Source organism: Anomaloglossus baeobatrachus, chromosome 1, assembly GCF_048569485.1.
Source record: "Anomaloglossus baeobatrachus isolate aAnoBae1 chromosome 1, aAnoBae1.hap1, whole genome shotgun sequence".
NCBI classification, from domain to species: domain Eukaryota; kingdom Metazoa; phylum Chordata; class Amphibia; order Anura; family Aromobatidae; genus Anomaloglossus; species Anomaloglossus baeobatrachus.
Window position 1 is genome coordinate 522335395 of NC_134353.1, and position 23660 is coordinate 522359054.

General features: G+C 40.3%; 1 protein-coding gene across 1 annotated transcript in view; it reads right to left on the minus strand.

Moving 5' to 3' along the window:
- Positions 1-23660, minus strand: part of SVEP1 (sushi, von Willebrand factor type A, EGF and pentraxin domain containing 1) — a 570842-nt gene that overhangs the window by 137315 nt on the left and 409867 nt on the right. The window contains exons 32-40 of the mRNA XM_075316174.1: positions 23507-23626; positions 21984-22160; positions 18228-18312; positions 17860-18051; positions 15824-15991; positions 11615-12287; positions 6352-9140; positions 4318-4534; positions 163-318 (exon numbers count right to left, since the gene is read on the minus strand). Of these exons, the coding sequence (XP_075172289.1) occupies positions 163-318; positions 4318-4534; positions 6352-9140; positions 11615-12287; positions 15824-15991; positions 17860-18051; positions 18228-18312; positions 21984-22160; positions 23507-23626 (4577 nt within the window). The remainder of the gene's footprint in view (positions 1-162; positions 319-4317; positions 4535-6351; positions 9141-11614; positions 12288-15823; positions 15992-17859; positions 18052-18227; positions 18313-21983; positions 22161-23506; positions 23627-23660) is intronic.

The window sequence follows — 23660 nt, forward strand, 5'->3', positions numbered from 1 at the left end:
GAGTACTCACTCAGAGCTTAGATTTGCTTCGAAAATTCAGAGCAAAGCCAGGACTGTACCATAAGGATTTTACAAAGTATTAACAAATGTACCTCTATGTATATGAATGCATTCATCTTAGTGATGTCAATACACAAAATACACTGATGTGTATGCACTTACGTGAATTTCATATCCAGCATCACATTGGTAGAGAACAGTATCTTTGTAGGAATATCTTGAGCCAAGCACTGTGCCATGATCCGGAGCAGAAGGTTGACCACATGATATAGGGGAGCACACGTCATCAGTCAAAGGGGGTAACCAGTTCCCATCTGTCTAAATGATGAATACAAGTTATTTTAATAACTGCATGTCTGATTTAAATAGTAGCATGTGTTAAAGGGATTTTCTGTATATATATATGTACTGTATATGTATACTTTATGTTTATGCAAAACACCCTACAGAAAACAAGCAATATTAGCAGGAAACTACAGTGATTTGGTTGATAAGCCAGACCCCTTCTCTATCACAGGTGATGTGGAGACAGAAAAGGAGTCTGGCTTAATAAACCAAGCATCCCTTTCATACATATAGCCAGTTCTACGTAAATACGGAGAGCGGAAGTGAAACTTCTTGAATCACGTGAGAGGTCCTGAAATCCAGACATTGATTATCGTTTTATACAGTATATTAGCTGAATGACTTTATATTTGCAAATGATCCAAATAGCAGTATTTCTGTGTACACTGCATAGGCAGAAGGCTATCAATCAATGGTGGTAGGGGGTTAAGTATGGAGAGCCACATGGCAGCAGGTTTAGTAGTCCTCTAGTGATAATCGTGTGCAGAATTATTAGGCAAGTTGTATTTTAGAGGATTTTTTTATTATTGATGAACAACTATGTTCTCAATCAACCCAAAAGACTCCAATATCAAAGCTTAATATTTTTGGAAGTTGGAGTGGGATTGTTTTTAGATTTGGCTATCTTAGGAGGATATCTGTTTGTGCATGTAACTATTACTGTGCAGAATTATTAGGCAACTTAATAAAAACCAAATAAATACCCATCTTACTTGTTTATATTCACCAGGAAAACAAATATAACTGCACAAAATTTAGAAATAAACATTTCTGACAAGCAAAAAGAAAATCCCCCAAAAATTAGTGACCAATATAGCCACCTTTCTTTATGATGACACTCAACAGCCTACCATCCATAGATTCTGTCAGTTGCTTGATCTGTTTATGATCAACATTGCGTGCAGCAGCCACCACAGCCTCCTAGACAGTGTTACGAGATGTGTACTGTTTTCCCTCCCTGTAGATCTCACATTTTATGAGGGACTGCAGGTTCTCTATGGGGTTCAGATCAGGTGAACAAGGGGGCCATGTCATTATTTTTTCATTTTTTAGACCTTTACTGGCCAGCCACGCAGTGGGGTAATTCGATGCATGTGATGAAGAATTGTCCTGCATGAAAATCATGTTTTTCTTGAATGATACTGACTTCTTCATGTACCACTGTTTGAAAAAGTTGTCTTCTAGAAACTGGCAGTAGGTCTGGCAGTTGAGCTTCACTCCATCCTCAACCCGAAAAGGTTCCACAAGTTCATCTTTGATGATACCAGCCCATACCAGTACCCCACCTCCACCTTGCTGGCATCTGAGTCGGAGGGGAGCTCTCTGCCCTTTACTGATCCAGCCTCTGGCCCATCCATCTGGCCCATCAAGAGTCACTCTCATTTCATCAGTCCATAAAACCTTTGAAAAATCAGTCTTAAGATATTTGTTAGCCCAGTCTTGATGTTTTATCATACAGTTAGGTCCAGAAATATTTGGACAGTGACACAATTTTCGCGAGTTGGGCTCTGCATGCCACCACATTGGATTTGAAATGAAACCTCTACAACAGAATTCAAGTGCAGATTGTAACGTTTAATTTGAAGGTTTGAACAAAAATATCTGATAGAAATTGTAGGAATTGTACACATTTCTTTACTAACACTCCACATTTTAGGAGGTCAAAAGTAATTGGACAAATAAACCAAACCCAAACAAAATATTTTTATTTTCAATATTTTGTTGCGAATCCTTTGGAGGCAATCACTGCCTTAAGTCTGGAACCCATGGACCTCACCAAACGCTGGGTTTCCTCCTTCTTAATGCTTTGCCAGGCCTTTACAGCCGCAACCTTCAGGTCTTGCTTGTTTGTGGGTCTTTCCGTCTTAAGTCTGGATTTGAGCAAGTGAAATGCATGCTCAATTGGGTTAAGATCTGGTGACTGACTTGGCCATTGCAGAATGTTCCACTTTTTTGCACTCATGAACTCCTGGGTAGCTTTGGCTGTATGCTTGGGGTCATTGTCCATCTGTACTATGAAGCGCCGTCCGATCAAATTTGCGGCATTTGGCTGAATCTGGGCTGAAAGTATATCCCTGTACACTTCAGAATTCATCCGGCTACTCTTGTCTGCTGTTATGTCATCAATAAACACAAGTGACCCAGTGCCATTGAAAGCCATGCATGCCCATGCCATCACGTTGCCTCCACCATGTTTTACAGAGGATGTGGTGTGCCTTGGATCATGTGCCGTTCCCTCTCTTCTCCAAACTTTTTTCTTCCCATCATTCTGGTACAGGTTGATCTTTGTCACATCTGTCCATAGAATACTTTTCCAGAACTGAGCTGGCTTCATGAGGTGTTTTTCAGCAAATTTAACTCTGGCCTGTCTATTTTTGGAATTGATGAATGGTTTGCATCTAGATGTGAACCCTTTGTATTTACTTTCATGGACTCTTTTCTTTACTGTTGACTTAGAGACAGATACACATACTTCACTGAGAGTGTTCTGGACTTCAGTTGATGTTGTGAACGGGTTCTTCTTCACCAAAGAAAGTATGCGGCGATCATCCACCACTGTTGTCATCCGTGGACGCCCAGGCCTTTTTGAGTTCCCAAGCTCACCAGTCAATTCCTTTTTTCTCAGAATGTACCCGACTGTTGATTTTGCTACTCCAAGCATGTCTGCTATCTCTCTGATGGATTTTTTCTTTTTTTTTCAGCCTCAGGATGTTCTGCTTCACCTCAATTGAGAGTTCCTTAGACCGCATGTTGTCTGGTCACAGCAACAGCTTCCAAATGCAAAACCACACACCTGTAATCAACCCCAGACCTTTTAACTACTTCATTGATTACAGGTTAACGAGGGAGACACCTTCAGAGTTAATTGCAGCCCTTAGAGTCACTTGTCCAATTACTTTTGGTCCCTTGAAAAAGAGGAGGCTATGCATTACAGAGCTATGATTCCTAAACCCTTTCTCCGATTTGGATGTGAAAACTCTCATATTGCAGCTGGGAGTGTGCACTTTCAGCCCATATTATATATATAATTGTATTTCTGAACATGTTTTTGTAAACAGCTAAAATAACAAAACTTGTGTCACTGTCCAAATATTTCTGGACCTAACTGTATGTTTCTTGTTCAAAGGTGGTGGTTTTCAGCCTTCCTTACCTTAGCCATGTCCCTAAGTATGGCACTCCTTGTGCTTTTTGATACTCCAGTAACGTTGCAGCTCTGAAATATGGCCAAACTGGTGGCAAATGGCACTTTTGCAGCTTCACACTTGATTTTCCTCAATTCATGGGCAGTTATTTTGCGCCTTTTTTGCCCATCACGCTTCTTGCGACCCTGTTGGCTATATGCCATGAAATGCTTGATTGTTCGGTGATCACGCTTCAAACGTTTGACAATTTCAAGACTGCTGCATCCCTCTGCAAGACATCTCACAATTTTGGACTTTTCAGAGCCCGTCAACTCTCTCTTCTGACCCATTTTGCCAAAGGAAAGGAAGTTGCCTAATAATTAAGCACACCTTATATAGGGTGATGATGTCATTACACCACACCCCTCCTAATTACAGAGATGCACATCACCTGATTTACTTAATTGGTAGTTGGCTCTCAAGCCTATACAGCTTGGAGTAGGACAACATGTATAAAAATTATCATGTGATCAAAATACTCATTTGCCTAATAATTCTGCACACGGTGTACTACTGATTTGAACAAAACTACAGCAAGCAGCCCAGTAAGTGATATATTGCTTTAATCAAGGTTCATGTCTCTACATTATGCTGCTCAAAGATTAGATGACAAAAACCTGGTGACAGATTCCTTTTAACAAGCCCTTGAGCAAGACATCATCAATCTGGCTTCTCAATGACTTTTTCCTTTCAATAACACTGCTCAGTTATGTTGACAATAGAGAATAATTCATACACTATATGTATTGGAAAGTTGTATGTTGATAATAACATAAACAGATAAATTTACCATACAGGTTGAGGTGCTTGGTCCAGATAGCGTGTAACCAGTTTTGCATATGACTGTTACAGTTTTATTTATGTCATAATCTGCCTTGATTTTTACTGTATCTGACTGCAATTTACATTTTCTTGGGACACAGGTAATTTCCTCTGATGACCAGGATCCATCCTCTACACAACGTTTTGTGACCACGTCTCCTTCCATTACATAGCCATCTTCACATCTGCAATACAAACGTGGAATATTTGGCCTTACAAATACTTTACACTTGTAATGTAACAGAATACATAAAAGTTGCTAAATGCAATTATTCTAATGTTTTCACATAATACAAGGGTTTATCTGGCTCTGCAAATTAGATCAACGTCGACCGAAATGCCCAATTGTGACAATTTTAGCTGAAAACAATTTAAAATTATACGTCAACAATCATTCAATGACTGATGACTGATAAAGTTGAGCGAGTATCAAAATATTTGTATTTGCGATACTCGTAATGAGTACTTTGTAATACTCGCGTACTCATTTCGATTAGCGATTACAATGCACGTCAATGGGAAATGCGAGTAATTTTCTGCTGGACTCCAGCAGAAAATTGCTCGCATTTCCCAATCAGCAAAAAATTACTTGCATTTCCCATTGACTTGCATTGTACTTGCTATTCAGAATGAATACACAAGTATTACAAAATACTCGTTACGAGTGTAGCAATTACAAATATTTCGATACTCGCTCAACTCTAATGACTGACCATTGTCTACCAACAGAGAAATCCGTTGTCCATTTAATGTAAGCTGTAAAAACAACAACAAAAAACCTAGTGCTCATCTCACCGCTAACCTCTCAGGCCAGCCATCTATTCTTCTTTCTATTGTCATGCTCTCCACTTCTGTCCTCTTCACTATAAGCCAGGAATCTTGGCTCAGTCATTGCATGTTGCAAGATTGTGTCGCAAGTCATTATGTCAACATGCAGTGACCCCCAAGGCCTAATTGTGGCCAAAAGTCATGCACTATATTGAAGAGGTTGTAAATGTGGCGCACTAGGGCGGAAATAAGAGGAGGGAGCAGGATGAGTGGTGAGATGAGTATTATTTTTTTGTTTGTATGTTTATATTTATCATTTTCCAGCCTAAATGGTTTCCAAATTAGAGGTTGGGCATTTTTTTTGCAAATCGAATGATATCCTAAAGATAGACTATTAATATCTGTTGCTGGAGGTACAACACAAAGATCGGCTGTTATAGGTGACAGTAGATGGAATTTTTTGGATGCAGCCTGAACACAGTAGCACTGTCATTTCTATAGTGGTCACAGCCAGGTACCTCTGATCTATTCTTTATTCAAATAAATTGGGAATGGATCTGTAGTTCCCGGCTGCAGCTACTATATAGTTAACCAAGTTGATGTGTTCCAGTAGTATTCAAGAGCTTCTGACTGAGTTCGGTAACAGCTGATCGGCAGGGGTGCCGGGTGTCGCACCCCAACTGATAAAATATTGATAGTGTATTATTAGGATAGGCCATCAACAAAAACATTGTGGCCAAACTTTTAAGTTAACAGTATCCCGACACCTGATATGTGCTGCTGAAGAAAAGGGCAGCATGTATTATCCATTAGCGGTATTACACCAGCCAAATCTGTTTTACTTTGAAACACTGCAGCATTTCAGAGTAAAATGTACTTTAATAGCTAGCTAGGGTACAAGTCGTGCTGTAGACTAGTCATACAGGCGGGTCATTGGAGGCTTTTCCTCACCCACTAACACTGACTGATAGGTCTCTGCCTTCAGTTGGCCATAGTGTTTCACAGTCAATTGGACCTGCTTGGGATAATACAGCCAGTAGCTTATACATGCTGCTCACGGCTTGGGAAGCATGTATCAGCTGTCAGGTTCCCTTTAAATAAGATATGATTTTTACATTTTCATAGAATTTTTTCAGTACAATTATTACACATAGAAAGAGAAAACAATTCAAATGCGAAATGTGGTAGCTACTCTATATTAGATTTTTGCCATTCATTAAAAAAACATTCTTACCCATATTGGATGACACTTCCAAAAGTGTAGGAATTGCCATTTATCACAGTGTTAGGAATACTGGGTGGTGGACCGCAGGAAAGCAACTGACATATAGGGTAGGGTTTACTCCATTTCCCATCTTCTGTGCAGGCAAGGTCTGGATTTCCTTGCATAACGTAGCCTGTGAGGCATGTGTATTTGATTGCATTCTTAAATGTTGAACTGCTTCCATTAATGATTGCATTTGGGATTACAGGTGGAGGGCCACAGGTAACCTTTCCACAGTACGGAAAGCCAGAGCTCCATTTTCCTGCAGACATGCAGCTGAGTTCAGAAACTCCAAACAGTTTAAAACCATCATGACATTTGATTGCGATCGAATGACCACAGCTGAAATTGTCCCCAATAATGTTTGCATGCTGAACAGAAGGTTTGGGGCATTCACAAGGTAGACAACTGGGAACATTTCCACTCCACATACCGCTTAATAAACATTGTCGCCTAGGACTTCCATGTATTTCATAACCAGGAAAGCAAATATATTGTACATACTCATTATAATGAAAACCTGAACTGTTAAGGAAGCCATGAGAAATATCTTCTGGAGGACCACAGTCTATGAGGGCACAGAGTGGAGCTTTTCCATCCCATGTTCCATCTTTTTGGCAGGTAAGCTTTGATGGCCCTTCTAATTTATGTCCTTGATTACAATTATAAATTATATGACTTCCAACAGTATATTCTGCCCCTTCAATTTCCCCATTAGCAATGGGCTGAGGTGTTTTACATGTCATTTGTAAGCATTCTGGCATTATTCCACTCCACTGTCCATCCTCCAAGCAGATTCTTCTCTTATCACCACTCAGCAGGAAACCTTCAAAGCACTCATACTCAATATGTTTTCCATAATTATAATCATTTTCTCTGACTTGTCCATTTATTGGGGCTTGAGGATGACCACAAGAAATAGGAATGCATATAGGTTCTTCTCCATCCCAAAGTTTACCTTCTTGACATGTTCTTTTGGTAGTTCCATGCAGTCTATATCCTATGTCACATTTGTAATGAGCAACACTCATATATGAGTAATTTGAGGCTTCTACGTACCCATTTAGAATCTTATTAGGTGGCTTGCAGAATTTTATAGCACAATTTGGAATGTCATGACTCCATTTCTTTGTAGACAAGCATGTGCTGTTCTCTGACCCAATAAGTTCATATCCATCCTTACATTTATATAAAATAGTGCTATCTAGTGAATTATCAGTATACTGCACCATACCATTTTCAGGAGCTACAGGTATATTGCATTCCATTGGTAAACAGACAGGGGCGGTCCCATTCCAGGAACCATCTTCCTGACAATATAATAGTGGTGTTCCAAAAATGTCATAGCCATAATAACAGGTGTACAGAATATAAGTTCCATATAAAAATTCTGACACATCATTGCTAATATCCCTAACTGAATAATTACCATCTTTTTGATAACTATGTACCGTGGTTGGAGGTTGGGTAGTGACTGGTGTGTCATACAATTCAAATTTTAGATCTGCATTCATTATATTGTCACTATGTTTGCTATACTGTCCAAAGTCAATATGTGGTGGAAGACCACAGTCTGTATGCACACACATTGGCGTTAGACTGGACCATCCTAAATCTTCACAAGTAATTATGGCAGGTCCAGTCAGCTGAAATCCAGGCATACAACTATAAATAATCATTGCACCATATCTATAATCAGCTCCCTCTACAAAGCCATTGTCAATAGCCTGAGGGGGATCACAGACTATTTCTTTACAGGTTGGGGGATCAGCATCCCATTCTCCTGTTTCCATGCACGTAATAATGGGTTGTCCTTTAAGTCTAAACCCTTTGTTACATGCATAGGTTACAGTTTGTCCATAGTGAAGACTGGTTGAAGAACTTTTGCCATTTGAAATATCTTTAGCTCCAGGACATTTGATAGGTTTACATATAGGCAGTCCACCTAGCCAGTGTCCAACTGGTCCACAAATTAACGTGGCATTTCCTATTAACTCAAATCCAGGCCTGCATGTGTATAGAACAGTGCTGAGATAAGCGAGACCTTGAACATCAACAATTCCATTAGGAATTTCATCTGGTTGAGGACATTCAACCGGAACACAGCTGGGAAGATCTGGACCCCAATTACCATCTGCTTCACATGTTATTTCAGGCGGTCCTTTAAGCAGAAAACCATCTGTGCAAGTATATTGTATCACAGTCCCGTAATGAAGCGAAGGCACTGATTTTGGATCTCCATAATCAATATCTGGTGGCTTGGGACAGAGAACAAGCTTGCATAATGGAAAAGAATCATTCCAGTGCTGTGATGGCAGACATCGTAAAACAGAGGAGCCTTGGAGAACATAGCCCTCTCTACAAGAAAATTTCACAACTCCCGTCTCATTAGCAACATCTTTAAGTACTAATTGGTTTTGTAATAGTGGGGGCTCTTGACATTTTGATGGCACACAGGTAGGTAATTTTTTTTTGTCCCACTTTGCATTTTTCTGACAAGTCCAACTAGTCTCCCCAATAAGTTCATAGCCCTCATCACATACAAATTCAATTTTTGAGCCAACATCAATAGTTGTCCCTTTAATGTCACCATTTTTTAGGGGTGGTGGCTTTTCACAGCTCAGTAAAGTACATGATGCTGGAGACTCGCTCAGCCATTGTTTATTGGATTGGCATATTCTTGTATTGCTACCAACCAGTTTGTATCCAGGTTTGCAGGAGTAAGTTACCTCATCCTCAAATACAATACCTGTTTTATTCTGAAATAAAAAAAAAAAGTTGATTAAAATGTTGTCAAAATGGAAAGGTTTTGAAAAATAAGCACATGTACTTCTTAATAAAAACATAACTTTAATGTGTCACTTCAAACCTTGGCACTACAATTTTGTTTTACTCATCATAATTGAATACTTGGAGGCCAGTTCCACTTGCTATCTGAGATTCTTTTATTGTACCAACCACTGGTTATATTAACCTTGAGCGTCATTTTGATTTTTCACAGTAGAGCCAATCACTAGATCACCCAGTGCCAAGCAAGCACATTGGCAACATATAAAATGCATTAAATTTACCTCTAGCTGCCAAGAAGTATAGGTCTGGAACACAAAGTATTCCAAATGCTATATTTTTACACTATATAGGCTTTTGTTTTTTAAGTCTTTACATTGAATACCCTGAATACTGAAAACAGACGTCCACCCAGAGACCATTTCACAATTTTCATATATAATTAATCTACATATAAGAATGTGATTACATTTGTAAATTAATTGTAATATTATTTTTTTACTTATCCTGTGTTACAGGTTACGCTATACTCCAGAACTGCATTCACAATCTTACAGGCATTAGAAATAAAATCTCATGGTACTTGTAGGTTCAGTTCATGCACCAAGCTTTCTCGAGGTGATTAAAGCTCCAAGGGTGGGAGCCACATGTGGCTCGTGGGACCATGATATGTTGCTCCTATAATATGTAACTTGCAACTGTCTGTAGCTATGAAAAGCAGGTCTCCAGATGCTAACTATTGTGAATTTCCCCACATAGAAGAGCAGATATGGATGTTAATATACTGGCCTTGTGGTTGGAGAGTTAAATTACGTAGTGCTAAGCTGGAGATGGGACAACACTGCCAGATAGAGGGGATGCTTGAAGCGGATCTGATAGTAGTAGGAGTTCTTGATGTGAGAATACCGAATGTGGGTAATGTGGGAACCCCTGTCATGCTGTGATTTCTGCCGGAAAGCTTTGGCTGTCATTCTACCAATAATGAGGGCTCTGGGTGTCACTACCATGAGGAAGGCAGGAGTTTGATGTCACTATTTGGAGTGGGATGTGGTGGGGAGCTCTGGATGTGGTTTGTGACCCAGTATAAGAGGTGAATGTGGCTCTCAAGGTAATGCAAGATCAGAGATCACCACACTTGGGACCTAGGACACCCAGAAAAGCCTGATCAGATTATATTCTGGCTTTTCATGTCATAAATGATTATGAAGGCTGTATACGAAAAGATTTATTGGATCACCACTTTTGCTATTTAAACTTACAGCTTTGTAATTCAAAACTATAAACATCAAAGACCAAGCATGAATGATCCATTGTTAAGAAAATGGCAAATGAAAGCCAACTTAAGAAGTGATTTCATTACACCAAGCTCTGAAAAGTAATTGTCCCTGACAGCAAGCTTGTTGGCTGTTTTCATGTATGACAGGCAGAACTGTGAATGTATAGGCTACAATACATGTAGCTGTACATGTAACTCAGTGCAATTTCTATAGAGTAATTATATATATATATATATATATATAAAAATTATAAAATTTCGCTCAGGCAACATTCTATTTAGCACTGAACCCCTTTAAAGACGGCCTGTCACCATCAAAAGAGGCTAATTTTTGCTACTATTTTGGTCCTGTTGCCCCTTTTTATTTTCTTAAATTTGCCAGTTGGTCCCAAAGATATGGGTCTTTTTAGTTATTTTTTATGGTCTTCTTTACCAAGGGAGCATTGCTCACAGCATTCTCTGGCAGCATGTCTTCACACTGATATTCATAATTATCCTATGAGGAACAGCCCCTTGTGAAAGACCTCAAAGATTTGCACAAAATAAAAAGGCCTACATCTTTGGAACCATACCAGGAATTAAAAAAACAAAACTAAAAGGTAATAATCGGGGGAGCAATGGAAATTAAATAAGATATAACCACCTCCAAGACTTCTCCAGAGCATCCCTTGTCCTATGCCTTAGCACATCAGATTATATGCTATACTTGCAAGCTTCAAACTTTACTTGAAAACTCATCTTTTCAAAAATGCCGATAGTTTCCAATGACTCCACTGCCTCAGCACCACTGGAGCTGCTGCCTCACCACTGTTGGAATTGCCGCCTCACCACTGCTAGAGCTGTCTCCTCACCCTCACCCGCCTACTGTTTCCTCCCCATTATCTTATAGATATAAGCCCGCAAAGTCAGAGTTCTCTTCCCTCTGTACCAGTCTGTCTATTATAACTTGTATAGTATTTTGTATGTAACCCCTTCTCATGTACAGCACCATGGAATCAATGGTGCTCTATAAAAAATAATAATAATAATAATAATAATATAAGCTGCCTATTTTTCATTTGATGACAGGTATTCATTAACGAAATAATTTACCCAGCAATGCTACAAATAAATACATTTATTTATTAAACTTTACAAGTGGATTCAAAGAAAAGAAGTGAACACACACACCTCTATAACCCCATTTTCAAGTTCAGGTGGTTGGCCACAGGAGACTGGATGACAAGCTGGAAGTCGACCACTCCATTCACCAGATGCCTGACATGTCCGTTTCTTCTCCCCTTTTATGTAGAACCCTTTATTACAACTATAGGCTACCACTGCATCAAAGCTGTAGTTACTTCCGCTGACATAGCCATTTTTGATTCCAGGTGGTTCTCCACAACGGACAGGTATGCACTGAATTACTGTAGGTGATGGGTTCCATTGACCACCTCGTAAGCACTCAATTTTAGAAGATGTGTTTAGTATGAAGCCTTCCATACATTTGAAGCTAACTGTTGTGCCAGAAACAAATTTTGCTTTATTGATTGATTCCAGGATACCATATGCAACAGCAGGAGGTTTCTCACAAAAATCAGCTATGCAATAAGGTGTGTCCTTGCCATTAGGAGGCACCCACTTTCCTAGCGCATTACACAGCATTTTACTGTTATCAGCCATGCTATAGCCATCAAAGCAGTAATAATATGCAGTGTCTCCATAAAGTCTATGAGCACTATCTGAAGAAGCATGGTCAACATTTGGAGGTTCATCACATGAAACAGCCATACATTGTGGAATATTCTCACTCCATTTTCCAGTTGTTAAACAGGTTATAGTTTCTGGGCCAACTAAAATGTAACTGCAAAAGATAAAAGGTATAATGAATTTTGTGTAGTAATTCACAGTTAGGTCTGAATTTATTTTTAATGGTATTTTTCAACGTAATTGTATATCCACATTTTAACCTCATACCATTTTTACATCCAACATTTTTCTCTTCACACTCAGAGACAACATAACAATGTTATGATCTAGCTGCCATCAACCCCCACTACTACTTATTTTCCTATGCTTTATCATTGAAAGGGTGTTTAAGGATTTAAAAAGCAGTGCAGAAAATTATGAAATGTTCTAAAATAAAGAAGCCAATAGCGAATCACTAGCCTCAGCAGTGAAGTTTGTATGTATACCCCTTGACCACTGAAACACTGTGATTAGCTGCAGAAGTCATAACTACTGGCACTACTGAAGCAGCAGTAAAGGTTTGACTATTGTACTCTTCACTTCTATTTATCTTATGGAGATTCCAGTAATCCTGTATGTGTAAAAGCACACTACAACTCCTTTCCCACAGGGGATCCTGTTTCACAATTGTTTGAGGTTTGTAGAAAATAACAAATGCATACTCATTCTCCTTAGGTCCAGCTCTGCCTCTCCACCGCTGCCCTGATCTTTGTTGGGAAGCTTCAGGAGTGACATCACAACTTCAGTGCACATAGTCACTGCAGCCAATCACAGGACACAGTGGTGATGCCAATATAGATAAGATGAAGCTCTGACATCTGAGACTGGGACAGCAGAAGAGGAGGAGAGACATTGCTTCAAATTAGGAAGGTGAGCAAAGCTATGTTTGCCATTTTCTACCGCCTCAAGTTTTTGGCCAAACAAAAAAATCTTGGACAACCTTTAAAGCTATATCTTGGCAAGGGTTCTGGAGATTTATATGAAAATGAGCTTCCAGCTGCAAAATACAGGTTAAAATATATAAAAAATTAATCTACACTGATAAGCAAAGGGGTAACAATGTCTCAAACTTTTGCCGTTCAGGCTTCATATCTCCATATCTCACCATCCGCTACAGATTTTAGCAAGAGATTACCTTCATTTTATAATCAAGACAAACAAATGTTTGCAGCACCATAGGTAAGCGTCTCCAATCTGGGAGTGGGGACGCAAACTTGCTTGATAAAGCCCTGTTATAGGGTGAAACATTGCATCTGTCATCTGCTATTTATGAATTAAAAAATATGGAGAATACCCCTAGAGTGCTGTCTGTTTTTCTATTTTCATTTTATAGAAAATCATGCTGGCTATCTCATACATAAATTTGACTTTCAACTATTTGGCATAGAATTAGTTATGCAGATTCTTGTCATGTCAGTGCATTGTTACAGTTTTGCTCCTAAAAATCTAAATTTTAATTTGTATTATTTTGTTAGTATATGTAAATCAAGCTTTTGTTTTCAGCACTGTTTGAATCCTCCTAGGCATGCTCTCAATTAGACTCAAGCATTTCTCTAACGAAATTTGATCCCAGGTCTCTTCTACACATTCCTAATGTTGATGCATACTGGCCAACTGACATGGGTAAGTATATAGATTTTTCCTCCACTCTACCCACAAGTGTTTGATTGGATTGAGGTATAAGGACTGTAGGAGACAATCCAGTACCTCTACTTTATTGTAATGGAACCATTACTTCCCCAAGGTCGACATAGGATTTGGGTCCTTGTCTTGCTGGAACACTATGTCATCCTTTTCATACCCATAGTCTTCGAGTGTACAAAGTAACTCATCTTGTAGGACACTCACATATAGCTCAGCATTTTGACCACCATCAATCCTGGTCAAGAATCCAACGCCTTTAGCTATGAAACAATTACATATCATCAGGCTTCTTCCACCAAACTTGACAGTTCCTTCAATTTATTGATCCATTAGCCCCTTTCTCCTTTGTTTCTTCCAAACCTATTTGCACCCACCAGAGCCTAATTTATTAACTTTCATGTCATTGCTCCAAATCACCCGTTTTATATCGCCTACTGTCTTCTTTTTGTACTTTTTTGCGAACTTTAGACAACGCTTCTTATGTCGATATTGAAGTCGAGGCTTCTTCACCTTTTGTTGGGCCACCATTCCAGAGTTATGTAACATCATTGCATGTAGCTTGCGTGGATGTCTGTGACCTTGGTATTATGAAGCACATGAGCCACGTGTACTGTTATGTTTGCCGTGCCAGTTCTGATAGACCTTGTGATGAGCCGACTTGTTGACTCTGATATTTTGCCTGGACATCCACCTCTTGGCTTTCAAATGGATGAACGGACTTATAACTTCCTAGTCTTACAACTGTTATGACACTCACATGATGTAGTTTGGCAGTTTTCTAGGCCAAGAGACAACTATCGATTAGCTGGATGATGCTGGCTTTCTTTTATTGGGAAACCTTCGATTTGAACCTTTCACCTGGGAATCAACCTAATAACACATTGAGGTATTAGGAAATGTGAGAACAGATTGTAATTTGTAGTATTTAGCAAGAAAAATATTTTTCCACCACCAGGAGCAAAACAGTAACAATGTAGTGACTTGACAAGAATCAGCATAGCTAATCATAAGCTACATAGTTGCAAGTTATATTTATGTATGACATAGCCAAGATGATTGTCTATAAAATAATATTAGTCTTATGTTTGAAGCTGCAGTGCATGGTGAGAAGTGGAACCTAAAATTCAAACGTTCAAAGCATTGTTACCCTTTTGCTTGTCAGTGTAAATATATGGAAAAATATGGTCTTTAAGGATGAACATTCACTATAAATAATAAAATCTGATCATAAATAATTTGCAGTTTTTAAATGCCTAAGGGAAATTTAGAGCTATATTCCAAAATTATGGCTAAAAAAGTCATAAAGTTTGGTCTAGTTGATTTTTTTGGCTTTATGACTCTCTCATCACTTTTCTCAAAGCCCTACTCCGGCTTTTTTTAATTGTATTTCACTGCAAGAGTGGTATCACAAATGTATTCTCCCTACCCCTGGTAATATACTTACCAACCACTGTCTTATGTTCTCAGCTCCACTCCAGTCATCTTCTGCTGTTTGTGACCTGCCGGATATGTCCAGTGTTTGCTGGGAAAACCGGAGGTCACTTCTTAATGTAACTCTGTGTGAGCAAAAACGAGGTTTTCATATACTTACACTGAGAGCTTGTGACCATTATCTATGACTTCCTGCCAGTCAGAAGCTGTGTTCTCATGATGTTGGATAGGGATTGGAGTGGCGTTTGAAAGAGCAGAAGATGGTAACTGGTAAGTATTTTGCTAGGGCAGGAAACATGTATTAGTGATAACACTTTGGCAGTGAAACAAAAATAAAAACCTGGAGTGTCGCTTTGAAATTGAATGTGGTTTAGTTGGAGGAAACCAATCATGCTTTAGCTTATTTGTTATAATCCATGTCAGAAATTGTGTAATTTACGCAAAATATCTCTTTCCAAGGCTGTGTGCTTTGTTTCCTCTGTCTGTTTGGGCTGTCAGAATCCCTTTAAAGGTAGACATACATGTCGTCAGTTGACCTATTATGATATGCTACGGACAAAAAAAAGCTTGTCTTACCCTTCTTTACAAGTGTATGTCACAGTTTTTCCAAAGGTAAAGTGACTTCCTTTGGAAATGGCATCCCTAACAATGGGAGGAGAACCGCAAGTCACAAGTTCACAAGATGGGGGTTCACTACTCCAGTTACCAGAAGCTTCACACATCAAAGTTGATGGACCCTGCAAGCTAAGAAAAAATGTTGTTACTCAAATCACAATCAAGCACAGTAAAATTAAAGCAAATAGATATGCAAAAAACATAATAAAAATATTGTCACTGTAGTTTTCCTTAACCTTTGTCCAGCTGAATAGGTACAATTGTAACTATTCCGTTTTAAAATTGCAATACATTTTTTTTCCAAAAGCCGTAGAGGGCTGAAATTTCGTGACATCTCTGCAGTTTTGGTCCAGAATATATTGGCCAAATTTCAATAAAATATCTGCACCCCCTTCAGAGATAAGGGGTCGCTGTTAACGTTGTAAAATTATGCAGCCTGACGAAGGTTAAAGGGATGGTGCCGTCATATTTTTCTTTTTTTTTTTTTATAAATGAAAAAATATAAATTATTAATGTTTTAATGTCTTATTTGTTTTTAATGGAGCAAAATATGAAAAAATAATTTAAAAAAATGTATATGTTCTACTCTTAAACAATAAGGGGAGCAGCTGCTGAAAACCAAAACTAGCCTGGATTACAACTGCAGTAAAAGTGGGCAGAATCTGCTCTCCTGTGTGTGATGTCACACCTCCCCCCAATCTGGGTGTTTCCCAAAAGGATAAGGGAGGATGAAATTTAGGATCACAATTCAGAGCCATTTTGTTGGTGATTGCAAAGTGATCCTGAACTGTGGAAAGAGTCATCGAGGATGCTCTGCTACATGGAAGCCCACAATACTCTGCTACACACGCACTGTCGCATTGCTCTGCTATGTACACACCCACAATGCTCTGCTACACACGCCCGCCCGCAATGCTCTGCTACACACATGCCTAAAATGTTCTGCAACACAAACCCTCGCCCGCAATACTCTGCTACACACTCGCCCCCAATGCTCTGCTATACACACACTCCTGAAATGTTCTGCTATACGAACCCTCGCCCATAATGCTCTGCTACATGCACGCCTTCACTGCTCTGCTACAGACACATGCACACAATGCTCTGCTACTTGCACGTCCACAATGCTCTGCTACACACGCACACCTGCAATGCTCTGCTACACACGCACGCTTGCAATGCTTGCCAAACAGTAATCCAATATGGCCACTGTCGCTAATTGTATTTCAGGTTGCAACTCATCCTGAGCTTGCATGAGGTCAGGTTGCATCCTGAATAAACACTGCCCATTACACGTGTCTCTGAGTTACTATATTCCTGTGAGGCTGAGATGGAAGAGGGAAAAACAGTCTTCATGTTGTGCTGTGAACTGTCATGTTGGCGGTGTACAGTAGAGCACAGACTAACCAAACACAGAAGCTTTTTTTCTCCTGTTCCATGTCCTTTATGAATATAACACAAGTGAATGGAGAAGAACAAGACATTCATCAATGGTTGACTCTCTGCTCACGCCTATTAGAAGCTATTAGGCTATGTTAACACAGGGCTTTTTGGTGTGTTTTTTTTAGTGGCATTTTTGCTGCGGATTTGGTGCGTATTTGCTGCGTTTTTTCTACAAAATGGTTTGTGTCAATCAAAAAACACAGGTATTTGGCACAACAGTCAGGAAAAAATCTGCAGGTGTTTGAGTGTGTGTGTGTGGATGAGATTCAAAAATCTGTCTGGGACTGTAAAAAGCAGCGTTTTATTAGCATGGATTTTCTTAAAACCAAGACAAATCCGCAGCTAAAAAAACGCCTCAAAAATGCTGCAAAAAAAGCTCTGCGTGAACATAGCCTAACAGCAGTTATAGGGGAAATAGGAAGGGGCTTTTTTGTGTTTGAGTTTTATGCCCTGACCATTTTCTTTGTAATGTAACTTCTTTACTATAGTTAATTTTTGGATGAAGCTTAATTATTAAACTGTAGATGCTGCAATATACCATTCTTATACCTTACCTGTATCCCGTCTCACATTTATATGATGCTGTTGACTTGTATTTTAGGCCATTTAGAGTGAAATTCCCATAAGCTATTTCCTTTGGTTTGGAGCATGAGACCGACTCACATGATGGGATTCCATTGCTCCAGGAACCATCAGCAAGACATACAGAATCTTCACTACCTAGTAATGTATATCCTTCATTGCATCTACACCAACAAAAATTAGAGGCAATTTATAGTTTTTATGAAGTCAAAATGCATAGAGAACAATAAAGATTTAATTCTTATTATACCCCATATACTGCTAATAGTATTCAATAATCCATGATTCATTCTACCAAGAAATATCAGATATTGGAGGATTATCACGAAAACAACGTTACCTGAAATTAACTGTGAAGCCGTAAGTGAAATTTGAGCCGATAACGCTGCCATGTTCTGGAAATGGTGGTTCACCACATGACACAGCTTGGTAACATTAGAAAGATAAAAACATAAAACATAAGTCTTAACATAGTTATAGTCTATGCATTCAGATATAGGCTAAAAATATACTTAAAAGGAATGTATCATCAGAAAATGATCCACAAGACGACAACGATATCATGATGCAGGTTAGTGGAGTCAACTGCTAACTACACAAATTCACTGGTGTCTGTTGTGTTAACTGTCTAAATCATGGTATCACATCACCATTTGTATAAACAAATAGACATCTTGCAATTTGATGAATCAGAACCCTCCTTTCTATTCCTTCAGGAATTCCCCGTGTACAGTAGCATCAATAGACTGATTCAGCCCCTATATTTTGTACTAAAGTATCAAATGAGCATGTGCAGAGGTCATTGTGAAAGAGGGGGAGCAGGGTCAGGTGTCACATTATCTGTTAGGAATGGAAGATCCTGGACTTTCATTTATGTATAGAAGCTGCCTCTGATGATAATGAGACGTGTGAAAAGTTTTCTGTAAAAACAGGAAGTAATAGAAGCAATGGAACCAATGTTCAGTGTAAAAATTTGCAAGATTAAAATTTTTTATTCAATACAGATTTTGATATTATATAAATATATAAGTGTGAGATTGTCACCTTAAGCTGGTTTCATTCTCTGCAGTGAGTGAATGAGATCTCTTAAAATCTAAATCAGAATGCTACTACTGTAACATGCAGTGCAATTTTAGTCATGAAAATCTGGCAGGAAAATCAAATATGCATGTCTTTGCTCTGTGGCAACATGTATTATCATCCTGAAAAATAGTGTCATCATCACCAAACATCATATATTTCATTATATTCCCTGGTAAAGGTTGTTCTGTTTTCAAAACTGTCATTTTGGCTTATATTTTGCTTATCAATCATGTAACACATTCACTCTTGGTTTGAGCCCCTCACTGGCTTCAGACTGGGTAATAGAACAGTGTCTGGTCAATTGCTAAACTTGTTCAGGGCTAATACAACAATGTAATATTACTGAAAAACCACCCATTCACAGCCTCTGCAGCCCTTTCTTACTTTTTAGAGTGATGCGTCTGAGGACTTCCAGCTCCAGGATCTCTCTCACAGTCTTGACATGGTGGTAGCTAGAGTGAAACTCCTCTTCCGACATTATTCTCTCCCTCTCTGGCCGTGTTTCTTTGTTATTGACACTGCGCAGATCTTACATTGGTTTCAATTTTTGTCTATCTTACATGTGCTAGTGTGACGCCCTGGACTAGCCAGGTAGTCACAAATAGGGCCCCACATTACACCAGTCCCTAACTAGGTAACACCAGCCTACCACATTAAACCCTAGTCACCACCCTCAAAGCTGGATGGACACACCAGGGGGCGGAGCCAGGCAGTTGGACACGCCCACCGAGGAGTTCAGAGGGCCTGAGGCAAGAGAACACGGGCTGATCAGTTTGAGAGTTGAGTGGAGGTGGTCAGGCCTGTGGGCCAGGCCAGTGACAGACTGACAGGTGCCAGGGTAGGAGCCCTGGCACCTCTGGCTAGGAGGCATATGGAGGACTCTGCCTGCAGGAGCCGGGAAGATGGCTCGGTGGAACAGTGGTGGACCGGGACAGGGTAGTGGCCCGCCGGTACCAACCCAGGGAACTGACTCGGAAACCGGAACACAACAGGGGGTACTCAGACCCTGAAACGAGGTCTAAAAACTACTGGACTGAGTTAATTAACTGATTGCAGTCTGGACTTTAGGTCATTTCCCACCCAAAGTCCCTAGAAGACAACAGCCCAACGAGGGGATAGAAAGCCACCGCAAGGGCTCAGAGATCCCACGGGCCAGCGTCTGCGGGCAAATGGGCTCTCCCGACATCCACAAGCCGGGGAGCGGACTCCTGACGCTGCAAGCGCAGGCAACCCAACAATTCAAACAGGTGCAGGAGAAAGGCAGAGACCACCAACCGGGTGGGGGATCCCGACTGCAGCCGGCTGCGGGCATCGACCACCATCATCTTGGTTTACCAGAGACTCGAGTGTTTCATTCTAATAGTGAGTACACCAGTGCCCTCCGGCCGCCCATCTCCCTGCACCACCAAAGCACCCCCAACGGGTCCCGGGACCACTATCCCTGCCCACGGAGGGGTTAACAACTTGCTACATACCATCTCCCCCAGGTGCCCCGTAACTGCAGCGGTGGTGTCCACCTTCACCACATCCCGTGGGTGGCATCACGAACTTAAAACACGGCTCCGGCCGTACACCTACGTCCCAAAACCGTCAACCCCCTTATAGATCGGAGTGACCATAGGGGCCCCCGGATCCGGAGGCGCTCGAGCCACCCACCAGCAAGCCCGGATCCGAGCGGCTCGGTTGCACCCGAGCACGGGGCGGCACACTTGCTCCATACTTACCCAAGAGGCCAAGCTTGCACCTCAGTCCCAACTACAGATGCTGTTGAACAACACTTCTGCTGCCACAGAATCTACAGCCAAATTGCAAGCATGGCAGTTTTATTTGTAAAGGGTAGATAAGGAACATTTGCATTCACCGGTATTATGACTGTGACACGCCCACCCACCCACGTCAGCTGTGGTGAGGTCCGGTTCCGTGACCCTGGCGGTGTCTTTTGGAGTAAATAATAAAGGGGGTTTTAAATAAACGAAAATAAAATAAAAAGAGTTTTTGTCGACTACTCCACTTGCGGTGTGCAGCTAAGTTATTTGGGGCCGCTGCTACAGGTTTCTGCTGGGGCTGATGGAGTGATGCAGCCTGGATGGTTAGACCCCTCCGCAAGCAGGGACAGGCCCCAGCAGTGGATGATGGGGGTTGTAGTGGGAAAACAGTCTATGTGAGTGCACGCCGTCAAGGAAACAGTCCACACCAGTATTGTAGTTTAACTTGCCTTGTTTACTTTGTTGTGGTGGTACTTAAACCCGTGGGTGCTGGTCCTAGGTGTATCCGCTCCCCTTCTTCTCCATGCTGTGACCTGGCTTGGCTGTCTTCTGTGCACATTTGTTGTTGATGTGCTCCCGTGGCCTAGAGATACTTGGGAACCCCTGTTTCTCTTGGTCCTATTGCAGGCAGCCTGGACTATTTAAGGGGTTCAGTCCCCGATCCCCTGGGGTGAACACATATTTAATAAGGAGCCGAGAACAATCTGAAAGAAACGGCTCTTTTTGGTGAGCGGAGCCATGGGAACCGGATCACCAAAAAGAGCCGGACTGCCCATCACTACTCCTCAGACTGCACACCACTTCCTCCCGCCTTTTCCAACTGACCATTGGCCCCTCCCCCTCGCTGGGTCTCTCGCTACAGGCTGGGTGGTACTATCCGATCAGTTCCCTCCCTTTTTACCTGTTACTAGGCAGTCTCCCAGTCTGGTGGTGGGGTTGTGTGTGTGGCCTGAAGGTGCTGGTGTGTTTACTCTGGCACGGATATTCCGGGGTTTGGATTTCCACGGGTTACATTTGTGGTACCTCAGGGGTGCTACAACTGTAATACATTTCTTTACAAGTGTTGTTTGTATGTGGGACTAGTTAAAGCAAAAGAGCGAATGGAGTCCTGCTCAAACTGCTGCACTAAGCTGAAGTGCACAAAGCTAATAATAAATGTATAAGAATAATATATTAATGTATAAGAATAAGAGTATTCATTATTATAATGTTACTATAAAAATATCACCTTTACCAGTTTTCTGTACCTTGGCAGTAGGGAAATTCGACGTTCCAGTCACCAGACTCCAAACACGTGGCTTTCACATTTCCATTCAAGACATATCCCTCATTGCATGAAAATGTCAGATCACTTCCAACACCAAAGTAGTCACCAGAACATTTTCCATTTTCCAACCCACCCGGATCTTGACATTTCACTGGTTCTACAACATAATTAAAAGAAATGAGATACTGATAGAAAAGTAAGGCCGAATTTAGATGTCTGTGAAACACAGCATTATATATAGCTATGAATCTGTAGAGTTCCGCAGCTGGTCTATACACATATTAACTCTTCATGGGGAGAAATAAAAAAAACAAAACAGTTCTGTTGTTTTTCACGTTTTATCTTTTCCGCTATTCATGTGCTTACCAAATAAGCTGTTAACTTAAATCTATGAAAAATTGAATGCAGATAGAGGCGCTAAATGGCTGTTGATCCAATGGTGCTGTAATAGGTCTAGGAATTGAGGGAATGAGGCGCAGCACTGAATAATAGGAGAGGTAAAACAATAACATAGGGTTATAATAGTGCACTTCCAAGAATAATAGTGAGGATGTGGCAATAAAAGGAATTACCTTTTTATTACAGTTTTTAAATTTAACAAACCAGTTTTTTGCTCCGTGCCAGACCCTTTACCAGATGATATATGGTGGGCATACAAAGCATTGTTTAACCCCTTCACGAAATATGATGGATATTTACGTCATATGTCGTGTCACTTGCTTTGATGCAGGCTAGCATGCTGAACCCACATTTTTGCCTGCACATCATGGATGATATAATCAGCACTCTTAATATATATAGGTCAGTTGCCTGCAGATGATTTTATTGGTACATAGGCTGTACCATGGGATCAGCATCAAGAACATATTCATCATGGAGCACTAAGTGATCTGTGCTCATGGCGATTGTATAGGTACATCATGAAGCTTTAAAGGGATTAATTGTATATTCCACTTAAAGGGAATCTGTCACCAGGTTTTTGCTACCTCATCTGAGAACAGCATAATGTAGAGACAGAGACTCTGATTCCAGTGATGTGTCACTGAGCTGTTTGCTGTTATTTTGATAAAATCAATGTTTTCTCTGCTACAGATCTATCAGTTATACAGGTCTCATGAATATGCTGGACTACCTGGCAGAATGCCAAGTAGTCCTCTAATGATAATCTACTGCTGATTAATAAGGGAGTTTATCAAAACTACACGGTACGGTGATTTTTGAGACATTGATTGCGTGGGATTGTCATCCCCTCTACCAGCACCTCCACCTTGACCAAGTGCATGCCAATTATAATCTAAAGCTCAATAATGATCATCCATTCTGGCTCATACAGGGGTCCCAAGCAAGTAATTACCCTCCATGATTTCTATATAACTTAGTAAATTATATGAAGACGAGTAGGTCTGATGGAATATGGGAAGCTTCCGTCTGTGGGCTATATATTACTATTATTAATAATTATTTTTATTGTTTATATTACAACCAATCTTATACCATATTTACCTGTACATGTTTTTCCATCACCAGAGTATGGTGGTATACAGGTGCAAATGTAAGAGCCATTGGTATTTTTGCATGAGGCATACTTATTGCAATCTGATCCAACTGCGCATTCATCAACATCTTAAAACACAAAATTCACAGATTAACACAAGCA